Source organism: Pelecanus crispus, chromosome 11, assembly GCF_030463565.1.
Source record: "Pelecanus crispus isolate bPelCri1 chromosome 11, bPelCri1.pri, whole genome shotgun sequence".
Lineage (NCBI taxonomy): Eukaryota > Metazoa > Chordata > Aves > Pelecaniformes > Pelecanidae > Pelecanus > Pelecanus crispus.
In genome coordinates this window covers 17,538,540-17,551,094 of record NC_134653.1, presented here as the reverse complement: position 1 = coordinate 17,551,094, position 12,555 = coordinate 17,538,540, and the positions used below count along the sequence as shown (strand labels likewise).

The following is a 12,555-nucleotide window of genomic DNA, read 5'->3' as shown; positions in this document are numbered from 1 at the left end:
CCTCCCCAGCTTTTTCACTCTGTTTTTAGGTAATACGTATTATCTTAATGATGAAAGATTTTGTAATTAATTCTTTATTACATCTTAACCTTCAATGAATGCAGTGTTAAGGTTCAGTGGATATAAATTACAATAGTTCAAACAGCATTCTATCATAAAAAGCTGATTAGCATGTTACGAAAAAAACCTGAATTTTAGTCACTGAAAGTGTCTCCATCCTATCTTTGTCATCCTTACATCTTGCAACTGGGCAGTCTTTGCCTAATGCAGAAAGATGATTTTAAATATCACATCTGTGTTGTCAGGATTTGGAGGTGACTGCTTTGCAGAGGCTTGCCTCGATGCTTCCTTGTTGCTGAAGTTGACAAAATGAAATGTCTCTCTAATTCTAGAACTTTTCTCAGATGATGAGAAAAGGATTTAAAATCTTTTACAGCCTTCAAGACCACAAGGACATATCTGACATATACTGCAAATTATCTGAAAGCAATTATCCATTTGCCTGCTTCATTCATCTGTAAGCAAAGCTTGCCTCCCCAGGCTAACACTGGTGTTGCCATCTGTCAGTGATAACGTGTTGCCAAACAGTTCGATTTGTATATATTTCTGTGTTTTCTTACCTTCCTAATGCAGGCTCATCTGTCTTGGAAAATACTTTGTCATCATTTTTTATTTCCAACTGTGTAGTAACAGCTATCAAAAATATTTTGATACTTCTGTTTGTTTTAACTGTTCAAGGCTGCAGAAAAAAAATACCTTTTCAACTAAGATAACAGTTGTTTTTTCAGTTAAAGAGCAGATATGTTACTGGCATTGCACAAAGCTTCTGTCTTACCAAGATGCACCATGTGAGCTCTGAGTGAGCTTTGGAAAACACTGTTTCTAAATTCGCTGTGACAATCAAATGTGGGGTTGATTATGGATACTCCTTTGCAGCTACCACCATGTTGGTTTGTGTATTGTCACATTTCCTGCCTGAAGAAATAGCCTCAATAGGTTTACTCTGAAAAGCTGTGCTGTAGATGTTTATGTAATAATCTTGCACATGAGAAGAGAGCTGTTTTCTTATATGGGCACAGTTCTGTGCGTCCACTTACTCCAGAAGTCACCCTGTCTTAATGGCATATCTTGAGTGGGTGTGGTCCATCACCGTGGTCTCTGCCATGGCCAAGACCCATGGAGGCGCCAATTTAACTACAAAATACAAGAATGCTGTAAAGCGCAGAGTGGTGACTGCTGCGCCTTCCCCTTCTACTGAGCCAACAGAGCCCAGGTATTATGCTTACAGTGCCAGCATTTAGATATCGAAGGGATAAATCCGAGAGCAATCCTTCCTGCAGTTCTTCAAGGGGACTGGAGCTGTTCTGGAAGCGCATTTCAAATGTGCTTGTTTGCTTTTCACATCATTCCAGCATAAAATTTCTTTCAGAGGCATTGCATATAAGCTGCTTGTTGTTTAATGAAACAAAGTGCCTGGGAGAGTTGACACAACCTTCAGCAAAAACGTGGCTGTGATTCAGTTGCTGTCCCCCAGAAGAGGGTTTCAGAGGTACCTGCAGTATTTCTCTGCCCAGGTTCCTCACATTTCCAGCTGCTCTACTGCCCAGGTAGTCATCTTGTAAGTTGAGATTACTAAAGACTGAGTTCTCACTAAGGACTTAAGTGATTGTGAAGGATTTAAGGTCGTGCCCAAGCTCACTCCTCCTTCCCAACGCCAAAGGCACACACACATCTCTACTCTCAGGACCTAGGAGGCTCCAGCAGCCTGACAGTGCCCCTGGTAGGGTCCTCAGCTCTTGGGAGGGCCCTGAGCCCACGTACAAATTTCTAGAGCTATGATTTGGTGTCCTCTAGATACTTTCTTCTCCTTAGAAAGCGCTGGCTGCTATTGTGTCTCATACATTGAGCTTCTGCAGCGAAGGGTCCGTGTTGCCCCGCAAGCTTGGGCATTTGCTGTTCGCCTGACACGAATGAGCCCTCCCGGACACACAGAGCTGAAGCCTTGCCCTCTTCAGGTACCCTTGGAGAAAGCTGCGGGGAGAGCCTCCGGCAGCGATGGCGTCTCATCCATCACCGGACAGCCCACACGGGAGAGGCCCTCGGAGCGTGGGGAGAGCTTCGGCGTGAGCACCAGGTAACCCACCCGCGGGGGAGAGGCCCTACAGGTGCCCGAGCGCGGGGAGAGCTGGCCTCGGCCTGCCGCTCGCCACCGGCCGGCCTGCGGAGCCGGCGCCGCCTTCGAGAAGGGCCCGGTTTGGCCGGCGGGAGCCCAGCCGCGGGGTGGGACCAGCCCCGTCGCCCCCCCCCGACGCCGCCATTTTCGGTCGCCCTCAGCGGCGAAGGCGCCGCCCGCCATTGGCCGCCGCCGTCACGTGACAGCGCCCCCGGCGCCCCGGGGTCCGCCGCTGCCGGCGGGGCCGGCCGGGCCGAGCGCAGGTACGGGGCCCCGTCCCGGGGCCAGCCCGGCGGCTCCCCGCCGCCTCCCCGCCGCGCCTGGGGGAGCCCCCGCCCCGGTCGGGCCCCGGTCAGCCCCCCCCAGCCCTGCGGCTGCATTCATTCCCCCGGGGCGGTGGGGGTGCTGGGGAGCCCGGCGCGCCGTGCGCTGCGCCCCGCGGAGCGGGGGTCCCTGCTCAGCGGGGAGTTGCGAGTTCCCAAGTGCAGAAGCCCCTCCGCTCGGAGCGGTCAGTTAAAGCCCAGCTCTCCTGACCCTCGCCGTTTCTTTTCCCGGAGCAGGACCTCCAGGAGCGGAGCTGGAGATGATCTCCCACATGGATCAGAAGGAGGAACTGTGGTTCTCCCACCTCCACGCCTACAAAGGGAAGACCGTTCTGAGTGGCACCTGTCCAGGTAAGGGGCGGGTGCGATCATCTGTGAACCTGTTGGTGAGAAAAACGGCTCCAGGATACCCAGATCCCACCAGAATGAGCAAGAGTAGCGGTACTGGGCCGGACCAGGGTGCTTCCAGCTCTGCCTGCCGTCTCTGACAGTGGCCAGTACTGGAGGCACGCAGCAGAGCAGACAAGCGGTGGTGTGTCCCTGTGTGCTTTCCCAGGCCCAAGCAATTTGTGGCTTCAGAAACTCCCGAACTAGACATCTGACGTCCCGGTATTTGCCGCTCACTGTGTACTTTCTTGCCTTCTGAAGCTATGTACATTTTAGCATCCATGACAGCTTGCAGCAAAGAGTTCCACCGCTTATTCAGCTGTTTTATGAGTTGCTGCCTCCTTCGGTTTGCTCTGAAGCTGCCTTCTAGTAGTTCATTTGATGTCAGTAGTTCTTAATTTAGAACAGATGGTGCAGGATGGATCCCTACCCACCCCACAGGCCACTTGTGTTTTTATAGTTCTCTGTGATATCCCCTATCACCTTTTCCCAGCAGAATGGGCAGTTGAGTTATCTCCTATACAGAAGCTGTTCTGTGCCTTTGATCATTCATGCCATGCCTCTGTATCTTCCTCAGCTCCATTAGAGTTTCTCTGAAATGGGGGATCCATCCGCCCCCTTGTACACAGTTAGGATGTGGGGCTTGAGCAGCAAGGCAGAATTACATTCGCTTTTATCCTCTGTTTTTTTCCCAACAATCACTAACATTTGACTAGCTGTTTGTCTGCCTAGGAGCTTCAGTTTTCATCCATCTGCTCTAACTCCAGGGTGTTATTCCTGAACGATACCAAGAACATCCTAGGCCCATCCTGGTATAAGTGCAAGGTAAAGAGACTGTTCCCCTCTGCAGTTCTTGATGTTTACCTGCAGTGAATGTCCCCTGTCATTCCCCTGTCACCTGCCACAGTTTCTCTTTATACTCGGCCTTTGTGTCTTTAACCCTGAATAACACAGAATCATCAGCATATGTTTCCACCTCCCCTTTCCCTCCCTTACCACCTTATTGAGGGTCATTCATCCCACAGCAGATTAGTTTCTTTCTCAGTTTTGGTGAAGGACAAATGTCTTTTGGGAATGCCTTTGGACTCCAGATCTCCCTTTTGCTAAAACTGGTGACATCTCTAAAGAACTCCAAGTGGTTTGTGAAGTGAGACATCTCTTTCCAAAGGCCATGCCAGCTCTTCCCCAGTCTGCCCTCTTTGGTCATCTGTCCATTAATACTCTTACTCCGATTTCTGTTCATTTGCTTGGAATGTTGGGCCCCTCCCCTCGAGCTCTTTCTCTGGCATCACATCAGCCACCTTCCAGTCCCCTGACAGTGAGGTACCACAGTCAGGAGTCCAGCAGTGTTGTGAGGACACGTGAACAGCCCTGCTGGGTTAGACCAAAGGCCTGTGTGGCTCCAAGCCCTGTTTCAGAGATTCAGGGACTGGCTAGAAGTGGATGCCAGGGAAGGGGATAAGATAAAACATACAATGACGCCTCCCCAGCACAGTCTGCTGCCATCCAGCAGCCTGAGGCTTACTCATGATGGTGGTGTGTTATTTTTAATAGTTCTCACAGGTTTCTCTTCTGTGAACTCTTGAATTCGGTACTGGAGATGATTGCTGTGTCCTCCTGCTGCTGTGAGACAGGCCAGAGCATCAGCCAGAACTTCTACTGCTGGCTTCTCTTAAGAGAGATCCATGGGTACATTTAAGGACATATTTGCGTTCTCTCCCAATATGTATGCTTACTTTGTTTACCTGGAGCTTGCCTTGTAGCTATAGCACTGGCAGTCTTGGCCATATCAGAGGTCTTACCATCAACCCAAATTGGCATGGGCTGAGGAAGAACCACATTCTTCCTATCTCTCTTGCTTATTAATTTTTGCCAGTTCAGCCTTATGCTTCCAGTATTAATTCCTCAGCATTGTGAACTTACTCTCCTCCCACTTCAAATACCTCCAGTGAGTTCCTGTCGTCACGATTTTGATCAAACCCTTTACAGGCAACTTGTCCCAGATGCCAATGAAGATACCTAGTAGCTCAGAAGTAACAAAAATGGTTGTAGAAGTTGAGAACTGGAGCCATGGCTGTAATAATTGTAATAAGAAGCTTGAAAGTCCCAACCTTCTCCAAAAAGTACAGAATACCATAGAAGACTTGATTCTCATGTACTTTGAAGGCCTTTTCAAGTTCTGTGTAAAGAACCAAAATTCTGTGTAAGTATCAAAGCTAGCATAGGTGAAGGATATCACTTTGGGCACAACAGCAACAGAACAAGTTCACTAGCTCCGTTGTCTCCTCAGTAAGTCTGACATACAGGTCAAGAGCTTCATGCTGCCCTGCCAGAAATGTCCTCCTCTTATTCTGTCTTTGGATATCACTTTCTCTTTTCCTCCAGGCCTGGATGGCGTAGCTGCAGACAAATGGAAATGTCTTCATGGTGAATAGCAAAGTTCCAGTTTCTGTTCCTCTCAAGGGATGATTTTAGTGAAAACTATATGAGGGAAGAAGTGGCATCACTACCACACCAAACTACCATAAAAGGTATCTCAGGAGTTCACTGTGAAATCATATTGTGATGTTTTTTTACACTGACTAGAAAGAAGAAGATAAAATATGTATGTATATCAGTCTGGGTTGAAATTCTAGACTCTCCTTCCTTTACTGCATACTTAGAGTTCAGTAGTGACTCTCCTCTTCTAAGGCATGCAAATTCCTTATTGCAACTCTGCCAGACCACAGGAAGCGCCTGTGGTTTGTACATTAATCCCATGCAACTGATAATGTTACCAGTTTATTTCACAAGAGTTTTCAGAGAACCAGGAGGTAGCCGTTGAATCTTTTAAGTAGGCAAATCTGGAGGTCTGTGTGTTTGTGGCTTTAGTCCTCAGCCTGTTCCATATTTTGGGTCTACGTATAGTCAACAGCAAATCATCCTTCACCCCTGGAAGTCCATATAAAGAGATCATCTGGAAATCTATTTCCCTGATTGACCTGTCTGAAAACTGGATGCGATGCCTCTCTTCAGAGATGTATGTTGCCATTTCTACATCCCATGTACATCCCTCTGATGTCCATTTACCCTTCCCTGAGAGCAGAAGGGTGCATGCCACACAGGTCCTGTCTTGCCAATTTAGCATGTAAGCCCTCAGTAAGACTGCAAAGAGCTACATTTCCCCGCTGACAGCAAAAGCCACAGCATTGTTGGGGGTATCTGCTTTTGAACTTGCTAGGATGCTCATCAAACTACATTAGAGCAGGGGGCTGGAAGGAGTTGCTGCTCTGCGTAAATACCCTAGAAATCTATGCAAGCCCCTTGTCTTGGAAAGCTTTCAGCTGACCTTGAGTCTGCACAGCATAGATTCATACTGGTTATGCTTCTGCAAGACTTTATGTGAATAAGAGGGCAGGGATTTGTTCATTGCCTGTGTCCCAGGAGGCATTCATAACTGTTCAGCTGGTGTTACTTCCACTGACTTGCACTACCTTCATCTTCTACGTTTATCAGATTTCCTGAGCACATAATCTGGAATCAGCCATGGAGGATCTTCAGTTCACCAACCACCTTTCACAGCAGATTTGTTCTGCACCAATGGAAGCATGAAGTTACCTTTCTTCTGCTCTGAGACTCGCATAAGCCAGGCTCCAGGTGGTCTGCATGTCTCATGCCTTAGGGTCAGTGTCTCCTTTGTGCATCTTCTCTCTCTCTGCATTACTAGCAGCACAAGAGCAGGGAGGTTGCATCTGTTGCAACCCAAGTAATGTTCTGCTGAACAAGGCAGTTCTTTATGTCCTTCCTCTGACTCCCAGTTCAACTTTTAATAACATTTTCAGATACAATATCCTGGAAGAGCAGCCATCTTTCCCATTCAAGCACTAAACTTTTACTTCTAATATGCCAATAATTTCAGTAGATTCAGGTTCTGGCAAAGCATGCAGGGCTATTTCCAGGGTTTGTTCCTGTGAACACTTTGAAAAATCCACTGTGTAGTTTGGAGGGAAATATCAGAACTTTTTATACATAAAGTCAGTCTGCTGAATTTTCAGAATTTTGCCCCTTTTGATTTCCCCTGTCCAAAGTTTCCTGTCCTGCTTGTGACTTCTCTCTGGATTCTCATTTTATTGCAGCTGAAGATGGGATTGTGAGCAAGAAAGAGGAAAATGCCCACCAAGGCATCCCCGGGCCAGTGGAGCCCAAAGGTTTACTCTTGGGACTCTCTAAGGAGAACAGTTCCCAGAGTCCTGCACAGGACCCAGTCCTCCCACGCAGGTCAGAAAGGGTTCAGAGACCTCTGGGGAAGAGACAAAGCCGAGTGATGCTGCGTGGAAAAAGTTTCAGGAGGCTGCCAGATATTATCCAGCAGAGAAATCCTTCTGTGGGGAGACTGACGATATGTGGGGACTGTGGGAAGAGCTTCCGGGTGAGCTCCAACCTCGTCCAGCATCGGAGAATCCACACTGGAGAGAAACCCTTTGCCTGCACCGAGTGCGGGGAGAGTTTCCGGCAGCGGTCGCATCTCATCCAGCACCAGAGAATCCACACAGGGGAGAGGCCCTACAAGTGCTCTGAGTGTGGAAAGAGCTTCAGCATGAGCTCAAAGCTGATCCGGCACCAGGTAACCCACACCGGCGAGAAGCCCTACAAGTGCGCCGAGTGCGGGAAGAGCTTCTCCGGGAACTCGCAGCTCATCCAGCACCAGCGAGTGCACACCGGTGAGAAACCCTACGAGTGCAGCGACTGTGGGAAGAGCTTCAGTGTGAGCTCAGCCCTGACACGTCACCAGCGGGTCCACACCGGGGAGAAACCCTACGAGTGCACAGAGTGTGGGAAGAGCTTCAGCCAGAGCTCCGAGCTCATGAAGCACCAGCGGGTCCACACCGGGGAGAAGCCATACGAGTGCTCCGAGTGCGGGAAGAGCTTCACCGTGAGTTCAGCCCTCATCCAACACCGGCGTTTCCACATGGGTGAACGCCCCTACGGGTGCACGGAGTGTGGAAAGAGCTTCACTGTGAGCTCCCACCTCATCCAGCACCGCCGCTTCCACACCGGGGAGCGCCCCTTTGAGTGCACCGAGTGCGGGAAGAGCTTCCTGTGGAGATCAGCCCTGCTCCGGCACCACCGGGTCCACACAGGGGAGAGGCCCTACGCCTGTGCTGACTGCGGGGACAGCTTTCGGCAGAGCGCCCACCTCATCCAGCACCGGCGCATCCACACCGGGGAGCGTCCCTACGCTTGTGCCGACTGCGGGAAGGGCTTCACCGTGAGCTCTGCGCTCCTCCGCCACCAGCAGATCCACAGGGGTGGGGAGCCCTAGGAGGGGTGAGTGTGGGGCGCAGTTAGGTCTGGTACCCTGTGAGCATCCCTGGGGAGCAAAGCCCAGCGTCTCTCTCCCTTCACTCTATTGACCACCCTGCTTTGCGGAGGGTGAAAGCAGTTTCTTTTTAGGTGAACAAGTCCTAAAAGAGAGACATGGAAGAAGGGGAGAGTCAGTGCAAAGAGCTGAATTGCAGGTTTGGGGAAGAGCGTGTGACACAGCAGGGGAAGGAGGTGGTGTTTGGAGGGATAGCTCTTGGGAAGGGGAGAGAAAGGAATTTGTCTGAAAAGGCTGGAATGTACGTGGTGGTGTATTTTAGAGGAAGGTAAATACCTTGCCTTTTCTCTGTGCACACACATTTCGGACAATTTGTCGAGTGAACCAAATGGACTATCGTAGAGCCTGCAGCACTCCGACTAGACAAACAAAAGCCCTTGCGTTCCCTCCCCGCCCACTGGGTTGTTCAGAGGCTCTGGATTACCTTCCTCGCTCCGTGGGCTGGGCCCGTAGCACAGAGAAGCCAAAAGCCTGGTGCGCCTCAGCCCCCCCGCCCCGGCCGCCTGGCCGCGCCCCACGGCGGGCTGCCTTTGCCGGCTGCCAGGCCGAGCGGGGCGCCCGCCTGGGGCGCGGAGCCGGCCGCGCTGGTGGGGGTCGCTGCGGGAGCGTGGGCTACTCGGTGCCCGCCTGGGCAGGGGCCAGAGCCCCCGCGGGAGCCGGCCTGTGCGGTAGCGAGGCTGGATTATTTATAAAACTGCCAAATAAAGCCGTCCTTAAAAACCAGCGTTTCCGCTATTTTTCCTCGGCCGCCGCAAGCCTCGCCCTCTTCCCTCGCGCCCGGCGCCGCCGGCGCCTGCGCGGCCCCACGCGCCGCCCGCCCCCGGGGCGCGGCCTCGCGTGACGCTAGAGGCGGCCGTTGGCTGACGGCGAGGGGAGGTGGGGAGGGGGCTGGAGCCCCTCCGTGATGTCCCGACCTCCACCAATCGGCGGCGCCGGCGCGTGCCGTCGGTGGCTCCTGATTCGCCGCGCCGTCTCCCCCTCGTCAATAAATTCAGGGCGGCCGGCCCAGGCCTTTGTCTCGCGCCGCGGGGCAGAGGGCGGGCGGCGGCGGGTGAGTACGCGCGGCGCGTCTCCACGGCAACGCGGGCGGGCCGGGGCCTGCTCCGCTCCGCAGGTAACGGGCGCTCCTCTCCCGCGGGCCGGGTCGGTACCGGGCTGAGGCCCGCGGGGCTCTGCTCTGCTCTGCTCTGCTCTGCCTGTCCCGGGCCCTCGCTGCTCCCCCGCCGGCGGAAGGAGGCCAGGCACCCCCGGAGCTGCCGCGGGAGGCAGCGGCCTCGGCCTTCCGGCTCCCGCGGTCAGGTGGGCCCGGTACCCTGCGGCGCGGAAACGCTCGGCCGGGGAACCCGTCCAGGCCGTCTGAGGGCCGTGTCCGTGCGCCTCTGCCCTCTGGGGCCTGGGGCGGCCGGGCTGGGGCCTGGGAGCAGCGGCCGGCCCGTGACTGCCCCCGGCCCTGCTCTGCCTCTTGCCCTGCCAGCCGCAGGGTGGGCTGTCGTGGCCGTCCTCTCCGCCTTGTCCTGGGCCGGGCTGCTGGCTGGGGCGCGGTTCCGGCGCGTCGCAGGCCGCGGAAGGACGGACCTCAGCACGCCTCAAGCTTTTCGGGGCCCGCAGCGCCCGTCTGAGAGCTGCGTGCTCGTGACTAGCCGAGCTCTGGCGGCGTGCCGGGCCAGCAATTGTCAGGCCTCCCTAATCTCTTCCTTCTGTTCCCATGGGCAAGTGTCTGCACAGCAGCTGAGAAAGCATGCCAGAACAGTTGCCTTGTATCCTTGCAGTGATTCCTGCATGCAGCTTCTTGTGAAGGATGCCTGCGTCTTGCAGGACAGGAGTCCTCTGCTGGGTTCCTCTAGCGGCATGGGGGGCAGTTGGCTCTTCTTGACCCAGCTGAGCTTGGTGAAGAGCTTGGAGGACTGAGGCCTCTTGCTGTCCCTATTTTTGCATTGTTGGGTGAAACAAATATCTTATTCAAGCCTCACAGTGCCTAGCGCTTGGTACACAACGCTGCATTACATACAGCAGCCGTAAGTGCCTGTCACTGGCCCTGCTTGGTGTGTCCCAGGCACAGCTGGCTGCATGCTGCAACAGGCAGGGCAAGTGCTGACTCTCCCCAGAGCAAAGGCTGTTTGATATATTTGTGTGTGTCTGTCACACTGCGCTCTTCCTGCCCCCCAGATCTAACCCTGATTGACCTGCCCCTTGTGCTGTTCTCCTAGATGATGTGAGAAAATAGATTCCTGATGCACTGCCTGACACAAGGGCTGCTTACTGAAGTGCATAACTGGACAAGATCTGTGAACTCACCAGGAGTTTCCCTCCTTGGTCAATTTGTTGAGGTGCTGGACTGCAGCTCTGTGGGAAAGAAGTAGTGTTTGTGTGGGCACTGCTAGAAGTATTTTAGACTTGAATTATTGCCTAAATTTAGGCTGTGTCCAGGTGAAGTCTTAAACCTACCCTGGGATCAGGTAATGCAGTAACTTACTCTGCAAGGCTCTGTTTCCAGCAGCAGCCAGTGCCGAATACCTCCGCAGAGGGAGGAGGAGATGCGAAGCTCTCCTGATGTGATTGCCAGGTTACCTCTGTGATGATTCTTCAAACTGCTAGGCCTGGGGTTCTGGGGTTTGTCTCTGCTGCAGTGATGGTTGGGTAGGTCTAGCCACACTCTGCTGCTTGTTAAAGTAAGGATATAAGCTCTGCATGTGGGGAAATACCTTGAAGTTGCATGCTAGTTGAACAGCAAACATGAACTCTGTACTGCCTGGGTGTTTGTGAATTGAACTTCTCCCACAGGTGCCCAAGCAAAGCCAGGACTTCCAGTCTTGCTTCTCTGCAGCAGCAGGGTCTACTTCCTTCAGAAGACATGGGATTATTGGGATTAAGTGTCTTCCTACCCTGAGAAGAGCAACTGTGCATCTTGAGTGTGCAGCTTGCTGTGGAAATGTGTGTAGGGGCAAACTAATTGCTGGCTAGATGAGATAGGGATATTTTCTCAGAGAGTTTGAACACCGTTACTGGGAAATAAATGTTTGGAGTGCTGAGGTGTTCTGTACCATACCTTCTCTCCACTCTCCAGCCCTGCTATCCTGCCTCTTGTAGCTGTTGGATTTCTCCCAAGCAGGGTGCTGTCAGGGCACTGGGAAGGTATGTGTTTACCCTGAACATCAGACAGGGTCTTGATGAGCAGAGCTCCTTGTAGCAAATGAAACAACGTTTCAGCCTCTGCAGTGGAGGTAGGCAGCTCCTTGAACCTCCCTCTTGGTGTGTAGGACACTGCCTCTTTCAGAGGAGCAGAATGCCCCAAGAAACCAGGGCTTTGACCAGTGACCATGTTGTGGGCTTTCAGTTGCCAGTTTTTAATAAAAGAAATGATGTGTGGTGGTAAGAGAGTTATAATGATTTTGACTTCCCTTCTTCCCAGTTCTCATACAATATCCTAATACTGAAAAGGACAGGGTTTGATTTGTGCTGACTTGTCTTTTGAATTCACAGCTTGTTGGGGAGGAGTCTATGCTAGAGATGGTATCAGGAAAAATCTGAGCTTCCATATTTTCCTGTGCTTATACTGTCCTCACCTCAGGCTAAAGGGACTGGTGTCATCACTGCCGCCCTGCGTATTGCTATAGAGATGAACACGTCAGACTGAGCCTTTACAAAAAAAGCCATGGGAGACAGAAGTCTGAGAGTGCACCAAAGTCTTTAAATAACTTTTTGTGTGCTAACCCCTTCTTCCAACAGCAGACAGTGCTCCTGGAACAGTAATTCACTGTTCTGATCAGTTGTGCTTCTATAACACTAGTAACAGGCTTGGGTAAAGGCTTCTGAGACCCCATCAGATGCCCCCTGCATAGCACAGAGAGCAAAGTTCCAGTGTTGGTGAGTGCTGCTAAACACGAGTGTGCTGCGAGGCGTGGAGCCTCTAACCAGTAAGTTAGCAGATGTACAATGATGATCTCGGGAGCCGTGCCATGTATGTCTGGACATTGGGAGCCTTGAACTATTGCTGCTGTTGATTACTAGTTTCTGAGGCTTGATCTGGTGTGCTCCTTTGGGCAGGGCAATGGGGATGTAGGGCTGCTACCCCTAATGACTCCTGCTACTGCACTGGGCTAGCTGGCATCACGAAGATTACTTCGGTCAGTCCTCCCATCAGGGAAGGCTCTGTCCCAGTGAGCCCAAGGTTGTGTGATCACAGAGGAAACATTCACCCTGGTGATGTGTCATCCAAACTGAGTGCTGTGCCTGAACCAGGGGGCCTTGCTATGCTGCCCCCGGGGATGGGTGCTCAGACCCAGCTCCCAGTGCTTCTGGCTGAGTCCTGTGTC

The 12,555-nt window shown here is 52.3% G+C and overlaps 2 protein-coding genes across 2 annotated transcripts in view; both read left to right on the top strand.

The window, feature by feature from the left end:
- Positions 1-2,739: 2,739 nt before the first annotated feature.
- Positions 2,740-8,185, top strand: LOC104030277 (uncharacterized). Its single transcript, XM_009481934.2, has 2 exons — positions 2,740-2,847; positions 6,999-8,185. Exons 1-2 carry the CDS (start codon positions 2,757-2,759, stop codon positions 8,183-8,185), a joined length of 1,278 nt encoding a protein of 425 aa, XP_009480209.2. The 5' UTR covers positions 2,740-2,756.
- Positions 8,186-9,313: 1,128 nt separating this feature from the next.
- HMOX2 (heme oxygenase 2) overlaps positions 9,314-12,555 on the top strand; it is an 86,041-nt gene continuing 82,799 nt past the window's right edge. The window contains exon 1 of the mRNA XM_075719196.1: positions 9,314-9,356. The gene's annotated coding sequence lies outside the window, so the exon portion shown is untranslated. The remainder of the gene's footprint in view (positions 9,357-12,555) is intronic.

Excerpts from the sequence above, each read along its gene's own strand:
- LOC104030277 (XM_009481934.2), top strand. The coding sequence starts at position 2,757 with ATGATCTCCCACATGGATCAGAAGGAGGAACTGTGGTTCTCCCACCTC. Across the intron at positions 2,848-6,998 it reads TCTGAGTGGCACCTGTCCAG|CTGAAGATGGGATTGTGAGC; the intron begins GTAAGGGGCGGG and ends ATTTTATTGCAG.